Source organism: Pristiophorus japonicus, chromosome 3, assembly GCF_044704955.1.
Source record: "Pristiophorus japonicus isolate sPriJap1 chromosome 3, sPriJap1.hap1, whole genome shotgun sequence".
Classification (NCBI taxonomy): domain Eukaryota; kingdom Metazoa; phylum Chordata; class Chondrichthyes; family Pristiophoridae; genus Pristiophorus; species Pristiophorus japonicus.
Window position 1 is genome coordinate 214,137,711 of NC_091979.1, and position 12,426 is coordinate 214,150,136.

The 12,426-nt window shown below is 45.8% G+C and overlaps 1 protein-coding gene across 1 annotated transcript in view; it reads right to left on the minus strand.

Annotated features, from left to right (window-relative positions):
• Positions 1–12,426, minus strand: part of map3k13 (mitogen-activated protein kinase kinase kinase 13) — a 145,182-nt gene that overhangs the window by 31,746 nt on the left and 101,010 nt on the right. The window contains exons 9-10 of the mRNA XM_070874915.1: positions 6,059–6,196; positions 1,950–2,649 (exon numbers count right to left, since the gene is read on the minus strand). Coding sequence (XP_070731016.1) covers positions 1,950–2,649; positions 6,059–6,196 — 838 coding nt within the window. The remainder of the gene's footprint in view (positions 1–1,949; positions 2,650–6,058; positions 6,197–12,426) is intronic.

The following is a 12,426-nucleotide window of genomic DNA, read 5'->3' on the forward strand; positions in this document are numbered from 1 at the left end:
CAAACGGGGTTGAGCCATGATCTAATTGAATGGTGGAGCAGGCTCAAGGTGCTGAACAGCCTACTCCTGCTCTTATAGTCCTCTATCAGCCACTACACGGCAGAATAGTGGCAAATGGCGATCTCATTCTCCAAACTCTTGTCAAATATTGGAGAGATGGAGAAACTGCAACTTCATTAATTGCGGCAGAATGATGCAAGGTTATCAGGTATCAGCTGTGGCTCAGTGGGTAGCACTCTCGGCCTTGGAGTCAGAAGATCGTGGGTTCAAAGTCCCACTCCATGGACTTCAGCACATAATACAGACTAACACATTGGTGCAGTGCTGAGGGAGTGCTGCAGTATTGGAACTGCCATCTTTCAGATAAGATGTTAAATTGAGGCCCTGTCTGCTCTCTCAGGTGGATATAAAAGATGGCACTATTTTGAAGAAGAGCAGGGGAGTTCTCCCTAGTGGCCTGGACAATATTTATCCCTCAACAACACCAAAAACAGATTATCTGGTGTTATCTCACTGTTGTTTGTAGGAGATTGCTGTGCGCAAATTGACTGCCGCGTTTCCTACATTACAACAGTGTCTTCACTTCAAAAGTACTTTATTGGCTGCAAAGCGTTTTGGAACTTCTTGAGGTTGTGGTAGGTACTTTGCAGCTAATGAAGGTGAAGGAACAACACGCAGTCCAAAGGTTAAAAGTTCATAGAATTTATAGAATCATAGAATGCTATAGCACAGCAGGAGGCCATTCAGCCCATTGAGTCTGCGCCAGCTCTTTGGAAGAGCAATCCAGTAACTTCCACTCCCCTACTCTTTCCCCATAGCCTTACAATTTTTTCCACTTCAAATATTATCCAGTTCCCTTTTGAAATTGGATTATTATTGAATCTACTTCCACCACTCTTTCAGGCAGTGTATTCCAGATAACAACTCACTGCGTTATTATTTTTCTCATGTTACCTCTGGTTCTTTTGCCAATTCCCCTTTAAATCTGTGTCCTCTGGTTACTGACCCTTCTGCCACTTCTTATTTACTCTAACAAAAACCGTTCATGATTTTGAACACATCTATTAAATCTCCCTTAACTTTCTCTGCTCTAAGGAGAACAACCCCAGTTTCTCCAGTCCCTCCATGTAACTGATGGTACCATTCTAGTACATGTTTTTTGCATCCTCTCTAAGCCCTTGACATCCTTCCTAAAATGTATTGTCCAAAATTGGATACAATACTCCAGCTGGGGCTGAATCAGTATTTTATAAATGTTTAGCATAACTTCCTCGCTTTTGTACTCTGCTTCTATTTATAAAGTGAAGGATCCTGTGTGCTTTTTTAACAGCCTTCTCAACTTGTCCTGTCACCTTCAAAGATTTTTGGACATACACCCCCAGGTATCTTTGTTCCTTGTAATTGTAACATTTAGTTTATATTGCCTCTCCTCATTCTTCCTTCCAAAATGAATTACTTCACACTTCTTTGTGTTAAATTGCATCTGTCATATGTCTGTCTGTTTTACCAGTCTGTCTATGTCCTCTTGAAGTCTGTTAATATCCGCCTCACTGTTTATTACATTTCCGAGTTTCTTACCATCTAGAAACTTTGAAATTATGCCCTGTATACCCAAGCCTAGATCATTAATATATATTAAAACGAGTAGTGGTCCTAATACTGACTCCTCAAGACACTACTACATACCTCTCCCATCTGAAAAATAACCACTATTCTCTGCTTTCTGTCCCTTAGCCAATTTTGTATCTATTCTGCCACTGTCCCTTTAATCCTATGTCCTTTAATTTTTCTAACAAGTCTAATATGTGGTGCTTTGTCAAATGTCTTTTGAAAGTCCATATACCAACTTCAACCTAATACCTGTACTGATCCTGGGAGAGTTGCCCCAATTCTTTATTTTCTCATGAGCCAAGCTCAGGAACTGCCTGGTGGGTTTGTTGTATTCTTACCTCCTTTCTGAGAGCTCTCAGCTTGCGAGGTAGTGTGGGTGGGGTGAGGTGCTGAGGGGTGCTCAGGGAAGATCCTGCTTTGCAGCTTTCTGCTTGCTTTTCCTCCAAGGACCTGCTGCTGTCCTGAAGCCTGGGGCTCTGGTAGTGAGCCGCGGGAGGGTGCGCTGGCGATTGGGAGAGGCTCGGGCCGGCAGGGTCCACCTCGCTTGCGTTGGACAGTCTCTCAACTCTTGTGCCGTCCTTCAGCTCTCTGCAATCTTGGCATACGGTGCCCTGACCGGCGGTGCCATGCCCGCAGTCCGCCGTACTCCCGTTCTCCAAGCCCCTCCTGCAGGTCGCGGCCAGCGTGGTGGAGATAAGGTCGGGGCTAGAGCCAGACATCTTGCACTGCAGGTGGTCAGTGTGAGGGCTCCTCAGTGCTGCTGCGGGGCCAAAGTACTTCAGATTGTGCACACAGCTGGCAGCATCTCCCAGGCGGTGCTGGTGGTGGAGGGCGCACTCCTCCGGGGCCGTGATAGCCCGCAGGACCCCCGCAAATTCCTGATGGCTGCCCTTGCTGTTGTTGCGCCGGTGCCGTGGCTTGCTGCGGTACCTCGCCTTCCCCGGGATGGTGGACAACTTCGGGCTGCCGGAAACAGGCGAGTGTGCTGGGCCGACTTCCAGACTCGGCCCGATGCCATCTGACCTCAGGAGGTCGGGTCTGCGGAAGCCAAAAGAACAGCAGGTTAAGTACAGTGATCACACACACTGCTGGAGGTCAATGGGCTGCTAATGAACACAAGGAGCCCCGTCTCTGTACTTCATCCCCAGGCACGGGTTAGATACAGAGTAAAACTCACTCTGCACTGTCCCATCAAACACTCCCAGGGCCGATACAGCACGGGTTAGATACAGAGTAAAACTCACTCTGCACTGTCCCATCAAACACTCCCAGGGCAGGTACAGCACGGATTAGATACAGAGTAAAACTCACTCTGCACTGTCCCATGAAACACTCCCACGGCAGGTACAGCACGGGTTAGATGCAGAGTAAAACTCACTCTGCACTGTCCCATCAAACACTCCCAGGGCAGGTACAGCACGGGTTAGATACAGAGTAAAACTCACTCTGCACTGTCCCATCAAACACTCCCACGGCAGGTACAGCACGGGTTAGATACAGAGTAAAGCTCCCTCTACAGTGCCCTAACAATGTATCTCTCTGCCACAGTCTCAGAAGAGCGATACCAGCTGCACCAATGTGGCATTATCTTGGATTTCATAGGAAGTCAAGATTTTACATAAGACTTGGCATGGGTTTAAAGGTTTAAAGCCCTTGTACATTTGTTCTTATTTATATTTAAATATACTGTGGTTTTAACGAGTTACAGGCATCAAGTAATAGATATGTGCATGTTGACTAAAATCCCTGTGTTAGTTTGCTGATTGTTCTTTATAACTCCCCTCAGTACACTGTTAGCTGTATTTGTGAGGTACACTGCAGCATGTTACAGTCTGACGGGGCAAAGTCAATGAATGTGTGTCTTTCCAACAAAGGGGAATTACAGAGCAACATAAGAACAGGAGTAAACCCTTCAATCCCTGAGCCTGTTCCGCCCTTCAATTAGATCATGGCTGATGAATATGATCAATATATCACTGAATTATTTAAGTGGCCCAAGCTATCAGTTTACGTGTTACAGAAGCACCATCTTGTGTTTGAACACTGTAAACAGCAGCTATGTCATTAAAGATGCAAGGCTTGTTAATGTCTGTTTATAATGACAACTAGTTTAAGTTATCTGGCACAGTTCAAAGATGGAATCCTGACCTAGGGTGGAGGCTTGGATTGACAGTTGTGTCTCAGACCTGCAGGCTGATTGAGGTGACGACCCTTTGACGGCCAGGTCGGTGCTCGAAGGTGTGTTCATTTGAGGCTGTGGGCGCCCTGGTCTTTAGTCAGTTTGGCTCCAGTGGGGAGATAGCAGTGAATAACTGTGATTTTCAACATATACCTGGGCACAAAACTAGCATTGCGGTTCAGATGCCACGCTATAGATACAGCCCAGTTTTCAAGCCTTTTGATTTCATTAATGACCTGGATTCTGGGCAGTTTAAAGCACCGTTCAGGGACATGGGGGCCGAAATTGATCAAAGGCAAGTTCCGCCCATTTACCATCGAAAATACCACTAAGATCCTGACGGTACTTTGGGCGGAAGTTTGGTCAAAAAAAGAAGGAAAAAAGCGGCCAGCGGCAAAAATGGGCGTTACATGTCAATTATGGGCGGTAGAGGGCAGTCGTTGGGATTCTGGGTGGCAAATGTAATCCTGGAGAAAGTTACGCCGAGGCTGGAGTCGGGCCCAGGGAGGAGGGAACGCACAAGAAAAAAGTTAAAAAAATAAAAAACAAAACATCACAAAACCTTCAGAGGACTCTTTCACACAAAATCGCTGTAAAAGAAGTAAAGAAAAAAAAATCTCATTTACCTTTTCTTGCAGGTCTTCATACCTACCATTCAGATAAGATCTGCTTCCATGCGGTGGTCTTTTCTCCTGAAGGAGCGGAGGACCGCTCAGATGAAGCTCAGGTGGGAGGACTTTTTTCGGCGTTGCACGCCGGCGCAGGCCGTCGGACACTCCCCAGCGGCGTGAGGGCCTCACCAATTTCCCACAGAGGGGAGAGCGCCGGAAAAACGGGGAAGTCGCTGAGAAAACTCGGTGGCAGCTGGCGGTAGGACCATCAAATTCAGGCCGAGGTTTATTCATATTATTCATGACAGTCAGCAACACTGAACCCCAAAACATAACAGCACTTAGAGCTACGGTGGAGAAAGAATGAATCCCTATGGTTGTCAATTAGTCTCAGTCCATTATAATAAGGTGTAACGAATACGATAGGACAATTTTAACCCTGCCCATTGCCGATGCTGCTTGCCAGGCAATCCACAGCAGACTGATGGACACTGCGGTGTGAACTAGTTAAATTCCAGCATGATCCGTGGCAGACCTGGGAATCCCTGAGCCTTGAGTGTTGCCAACCTGACTCAGGTTCCAACCAAATTTCTGGTTTTGGTAAGTGGGGTGTGTCCCTATGGCGTGAGAGTGCGCACTCCGCACCAGGCAAACTGAAAGCTAACCGCTGAGATTTCCCCGGTAGATGGGTTTGAAGATTTGTTAGTTAGGTGTTGGGTTTCCCATTGTGTCATTGTTGGGTTTCCCATTGTGCCAGTGTTGGGTTTCGCATTGTGTCAGTGTTGGGTTTCCCATTGTGTCAGTGCTGGGTTTCCCATTGTGTCAGTGTTGGGTTTCCCATTGTGTTGGGTTTCCCATTGTGTCAGTGTTGGGTTTCCCATTGGGTCAGTGTTGGGTTTCCCATTGGGTCAGTGTTGGGTTTCCCATTGTGTCAGTGTTGGGTTTCCCATTGTGTCAGTGTTGGGTTTCCCATTGTGTCAGTGTTGAGTTTCCCATTGTGTCAGACAGTGTTGGGTTTCCCATTGTGTTGGGTTTCCCATTGTGTCAGTGTTGGGTTTCCCATTGTGTTGGCTTTCCCATTGCTTCAGTATTGGGTTTCCCATTGTGTTGGGTTTCTCATTGTGTCAGACAGGGTTGGGTTTCCCATTGTGTTGGGTTTCCCATTGTGTCAGACAATGTTGGGTTTCCCATTGTGTCAGTGTTGGGTTTCCCATTGTGTCAGACAGTGTTGGGTTTTCCATTGTGTCAGACAGTGTTGGGTTTCCCATTGTGTTGGGTTTCTCATTGTGTCAGACAGGGTTGGGTTTCCCATTGTGTTGGGTTTCCCATTGTGTCAGACAATGTTGGGTTTCCCATTGTGTCAGTGTTGGGTTTCCCATTGTGTCAGACAATGTTGGGTTTCCCATTGTGTCAGTGTTGGGTTTCCCATTGTGTCAGACAGTGTTGGGTTTCCCATTGTGTCAGTGTTGGGTTTCTCATTGTGTCAGACAGTGTTGGGTTTCCCATTGTGTCATACACCGAGCTAACCAAAAATGAAAGCTTTTGTTCTTTGGTGATGAAGACTCTTAGGGCACAGAGTCTTCAGACACAGCCTCATAGCATTAACTAGCCCCGCTGAGGGCAAGTAAGCAGTTATTCCGTCTACATGCTCACTCACCGCTTCCCTTGGGCTCCAGGTTTGTGGCTCGATGCCTTCTTCTTGATCAGTTTCTCCACGGCATTGGTGCGGATTATCGGCCTGACCAGGTGTCGCTTGTATGTTCCTGGGTATTTCTTCTCCACAGCTTGTTCACGTCTGCAGCACAAGAAAACAGCCTTAGGGCTCTCCGAGAGGCTTATCTCTACAAGTCTGTGCTTTATCCTGGTGGGTAAAGGCACAGGCCTCACAGATGAGGTGTGATTGATGGTCAGTGCTGAGTTAGCCGGGGAGACCTGCAGTGGAGATCCTACAATTAGCATCAGTGTCCTCTAGACCAGGACGGGGGAACATCAGTCAGGGTTCCCTGCAGGAAAGGTCACTTGGGTGAGGATAGGACCAGGCTCAGAGGGGACGCAGCCTCCCGACACTTGCTGCTTGGGTCACTTGGGGGTAAGACATGGGAGAGGCACCAGAACCTCTGGAACAGTCCCATCAACCACATTCAATGACTGCTGGTGGAGGCGGGTGGGGGAGAATGAAGAGAATGTCTACTGTATGACACACACGTACAGATGAGGGAGGCCACTGGAGACCATCAGCACCACCTTCTCAAGGACAACTAGGGATGGGCAATAAATACTGGCCTTGTCAGTGACACCCACATGCCCAGAATGAATAAAAAAGTATCTTACTGCCTCTCAAGTGACTCCCGAAAATCAGTCCTGAATCTGCTTTTTATAAACTTGTACCTGTGTCCCCGTGTCCCCTTGACTTAAACAACAATAACACCAACCTTATATAGTGCCTTTAATGTAGTAAAACATCCCAAGGTGCTTTATGGGAGTGTTATAAAATAAAATATGACACCAAACCACATAAGGAGATATTAGGGCAGATGACGAAAAGCTTGGTTAAAGAGATAGGATAAGGAGCATGTTAAAGGAGGAAAGAGAGGCAGAGAGGTTTAGAGAAGGAAATCCAGAGCTTGGGGCCTAGGCAACTGAAGGCATGGCCACCAACAGTGGAGCGATTAAAATCGGGGATGTTCAAGAGGCCAGAACTAGAGGAGTGCAGATATCTCTGAGGATTGTGGGGCTGGAGGAGATTAAAGAGATAATGAGGGACAAAGCCAAGGAGGGATCTGAAAACAAAGATGAGAATTTTAAAATTGAGACGTTGCTTAAGCAGGAGCCAATGTAGGTCAGTGATAGTGCTTAGGATTAGAAACATAGAAACATAGGAACATAGAAATTTACAGCGCGGAAGGAGGCCATTCCGGCCCATCGTGTCTACGCCCACCGACAAAGAGCCGCACGGCCCTTGGTCAGCAACCCTAAAGGTTACATATAAACCTATGAACAATGACAGAAAGGCAAAGAGCACCCAGTCCGCCTCACACAACTGCGATACCCCTATTCTGAAACATTCTACACTCCACCCCAACCGGAGCCATGTGACCTTCTGGGAGGGACAAAAAGCAGATAAAAACTCAGGCCAATTTAGGGAGAAAAAATCTGGGAAATTTCCTCTCCGGCCCATCCAGATGATCGAAACTAGTCCAGGAGATCACCCTGGCCTTATTTGATTCCCTACAGTACTTACCGTTATATATGCACCGTCCAACAAAAGGTCATCCAGTCTAATCCCAATTACCAGCTCTAGATCCGTAACCCTGTAGGTTATGGCATTTTAAGTGCCCATCCAATTATCTCTTAAAAGTGGTGAGGGCTTCCAGGCAGTGAGTTCTAGATCTCCACAACCCTCTGCCTAAAGAAGCCACCCCCCCTCAAAACCCCTCTAAACCTTCCACCAACCATCTTAAAACTATGCCCCCTCGTAATAGACCCCTCCACCAATGGAAATAGGCCCTTACTATCCACTATGTCCAGGCCCCTCAATATTTTGTACATTCAATGAGGTCTCCTCTCAACCTTCTCTGTTCCAATGAGAACAAGCCCAGCCTATTCAATCTGTCCTCATAACTAAGATTCTCCATTCCAGGCAGCATCCTAGTAAATCTCCTCTGCACCCTCTCCAGTGCAATCACGTCCTTCCTATAATATGGCGACCAGAACTGCACGCAGTACTCCAGCTGTGAGCTAACCAAAGTATTATAAAATTTCAGCATAACCTCCCTGCTCTTATATTCTAAGCCTCGGCCAATAAAGGCAAGCATTCCGTATGTCTTCTTAACCATCTTATCCACCTGGCCTGCTACTTTCAGGGATTTGTAGACAAGCATTCCAAGGTCCCTTTGTTCATCTACACTATTCAGTGGTCTACCACTTAATGTGTACACCCTTTCCTTATTAGCCCTCCCAAAGTGCATCACCTCACACTTCTCGGAATTAAATTCCATTTGCCACTGCTCTGCCCACCTGACCAGTAGATTGATATCCTCCTGCAGCCCATGACTTTCCTCTTCATTATCAACCACACAGCCAATTTTAGTGTCGTCTGCAAACTTCTTAATCATACTCCCTATATTCAAATCTAAATCATTGATATATACCATAAAAAGCAAGGGACCCAGTACCGAGCCCTGCGGAACCCCACTGGAAATATCTTTCCAGTCACAAAAACATCCATCAATCATTACCCTTTGCTTCCTACCTCCAAGCCAATTTGGATCCAACTTGCCACTTTGCTCTGGATCCCAGTCATGACCAGTCTACCATGTGGGACCTTATCAAATCTTTGCTAAAATCCATATATACTATATCATATGCACTACCCTCATCAACCCTCTTGGTTACCTCCTCAAATAATTCAATCAGGTTAGTCAAACACGATCTTCCCTTAACCTTTTCTATTCCACTTGGTATCTTCTATGCCTCTATAAAGTCCTCTCTCATTCGCTTTCTTCCAAGGATGAAGAGTCCATGTTTTCCTAACCTTTCCTTCCAACTCAGTCCTCTAACACTAGGTGATCAGGCCCTTCTCTGCACCGCTTCTGTGACTTGGACTGTTTCCATTGTGCCAGAACTGAACTCAGTACTCAAAGCGTGACCTGAGCAAAACTCAAAGGTGATAAAGGCCTAGACTAGTGTTAGCTAGCAGAGGGTGAAGGGTAGAGTAGTAGGTGGGTGATATTTGGGAAGAGAAGAAAACAGACCTGGTGATGGATACAGTTTCAGCATGACACCTTCAGGCTTGCACTCTACTGATTAGGCAACATAACTCAACACTCAAGTGTGTCTTGGTAACTGCTGCTCTGCAATACCTAGACATCTGTGTTGAGTCTATCACTCCCAGATCCCTTTCACCCCAGTTAGTTCAACACCATTGTGTTCCCAAGTTTTTTTCCAATCTATAGATCCTTGCGCTTATCTGCACTGAGTTTCCTCTGCCATAGTCTTGCACACTTACGAAGATTGTCTAGTTCCTTGGCTGCTCCATCAGACTCTATTGCCCCCACCCAAATATGGAATCCATCTGCAAATCTGACCAGCATTCTTTGTGGTTCTGAATCCAGGTAGCCAATACACATTAGAAACAGGAGAGGGCTGCAAGTATTCAAATGGCAACTAGCCAGTCCACGAGTGATAAATATATCAGTATATAGATGGTGGATGGAGGCAGTGTGACTCATGCCACCCAGGCACTGCCATCTCCTCCAATTTGATCACCTTCGGAAGTTGGAGAGGGATTTCCCAGAGTTTCTTTCCTAAATTGGTCTAAATATAGAGAGTGTGACTGTAGCTTGCAGAGTGCCAGACTGTACAGCCTTGACAGAGCAGCTAGACTTTTCCTGTCCTTCTTTCTCATATGTGCATATATTTGTAGGCCCCAGCACCGATTTGTGGGGCACTCCACTCACTACAGATTCTGTAACTAGAAACCGCTGCTTCCTCTCTTTCAACCAATTCAGTTTAACTGTCCCCGCCCCCACGTTTTACCTAGGATACTCACTTTCTTAAGTGTCTGTGAGAGCATTTCATATGGAACTGATCAAAGGCTTTGTGAAAATTCAAGTCTCTCTGAAGGTTAATCTCTTTTCTACACATCCTCGGGCACTGCTAATCCAGTTGCTCCTATGAATGGAGAAGCTACATATCTATAAACATGTACTTATTCTTCTCCGTACATCTATTTGCCTGTTTAAACCTCAGTTCAAGAAGAGTTCAGTCAGGAAGTCTAATGGGAGCATCATGCTCAGATCTCTGGGCAGTTACAATTGACCAAAAAACAGGGGAACTTTTTACTATATCCAGACTGCTTGAGTTGTAAAAGATGATTTTTACAAATACAAATTATCCCATCATTTTAAATTCAGAGTGAAATATATTCAGGATGTTAATATTCAGGATGTGAAATTGCTGCTGTTGATAATTTAGCAAAAAACAGTGCAATTTTGAAATGAAAAATCCCATTTAATAATTTTGCAGTAAAATTGTGCCGAGAGTAAAATTGTCCAGACGGATTGAGAACAGACGTGGCAACAGAAGGAACTGACAAACGGTAAGTGTTAGGTCTGAGACACAGGGACAGTGATGTTTGGTGGGAATCTGCTCCGCACTCCTTGCTATATTTCTGACTGATATGGCCGATATGTCTCCATGTCATTAAATTAGATCTGTGGGCAGATAATGAGTAGAAAGGAGATTAACCTTCAGGGAGACTTGGATTCATTATGTAGTCGGTCTGACTATGGCAGCTGGGTGTTAATACAGAGAAATGTATGGGAACATGTAACAGTAAATGTGCACAATGTGAAAGGATTCTATTCTACGCAGGTAAGTGGACTTGTGCAGGGAAACCTAAATCTAACAGAATACGATCAGCTCGGAATAGAAATTAATGCCCAGGTATACAAGAAGGGAAAAATGTATTGGGGTTAAACTGGACAAAACAGGAAAGAAAAATCAGGATGGAAGAAGGACAAATTGCCAAACCAAGGAAACCCAACGTAAAACGTATGACAAATACAAGAAACAAAATCGGGGATTTCAAATGAATGATTTATATAGAAAATCAGGACATAATAGCCGCAACAATAATAAATCGGCCCAAGGTGCTTCACAGGAGCATGATCAAACAAAAAAAAATTGACACTGAACCATATAAGGAGATGCTAGGGCAGATGATCAAAAGCTTGGTCCAAGAGGTAGATTTTAAGCAGCATCTTAAAGGACGAAAGGGAAGTGGAGAGCCAGAGAGGTTTAGGGAGGGAATTCCAGAGCTTAGGATCCTGGCAGCTGAAGGCACGGCCCCCTAATGGTAGAGCAATTAAAATCAGGGATGTTCAAAAGGTCAGAATAGGCGGAGCGCAGACATCTAGAAGGATTATAGGGCTGGAGCAGATTACAGAGATAGGGAGGGGCAAGGCCATGGAGGGATTTGAAAACAAGGATGAGAATTTTTAAATCGAGGCATTGCTCAACTGGGTGCCAATGTAGGTCAGCAAGGACACGATCTACTACAGCATCCTCCTCCACTGCATGTTGTCGAACTCAGCGACATTGCTCTCGCCTAGTTCCATTCTTACCTATCCGATCATAGCCAGAGTATCTCCAGCAATGGCTTCCCTTCCCACCCCCACTTCATTACCTTCCGGAGTCCCCCAAAGATCTGTCCTTGGCCCCCTCCTCTTCCTCATTTATATGTTGCCCCTTGATGACATCATCCACATGGACGCTAACAGCACCCAGCTCTACCTCACCATCACCTCTCGCATCCCCTACACTATCTTTTTGTCGTCAGGCTGCTTGTCCAATATCCAGCCAGGATACGGATGATAGGTCAGCGGGATCTGGTGCATTTAGGATGCATGCAGCTGTGTTTGGATCAGTTCTGGACTAGTAATCTTGAGGTTTGGATAATAATCTAGGGAACTTTAGTTCAAATCCCACCATGGCATTTGAGAATTTGAATTCAGTTAAAAAAAAACTGCAAATAAAAATCTGGTTCCAGTAAAAGTGACCATAAAGCTGTTGATTGTCGTAAGATCCCAACTGGTTCTGCAGTCCTTACTCTATCTGGCCAGGTACAGGAGTGAAAAATGTACAAGTCCACTCCAGACCCACAGCAATGTGGTGAATGAACTTTTAGCTGCCCTCTGAAGTGGCCTAGCACGCCACTCAGTTGTATCAAACCTGGGTGACTGGGGGTGGGCAATAAATTGCTGGCCTTGCCAGTGACATCCACATCCCGAGAATGAGTAAAAGAAAGGATCAAGCAGAATCTGAAGGAGAAAAAGACCAGTGACCGCTTCTGGTGGAAACCACCCCGCAACCGTCACCTGTCTACTAAAGGAGAGCAGAGAAGAACGTCTACAAACCGAATAGTATAATGATCAATAGTCAGCATGGATTTCAAAAGGGAAAGTCTTGCTTGACCAACCTCACTGAATTTTTTGAAGAGGTAACAGAGAGAGTAGACAATGG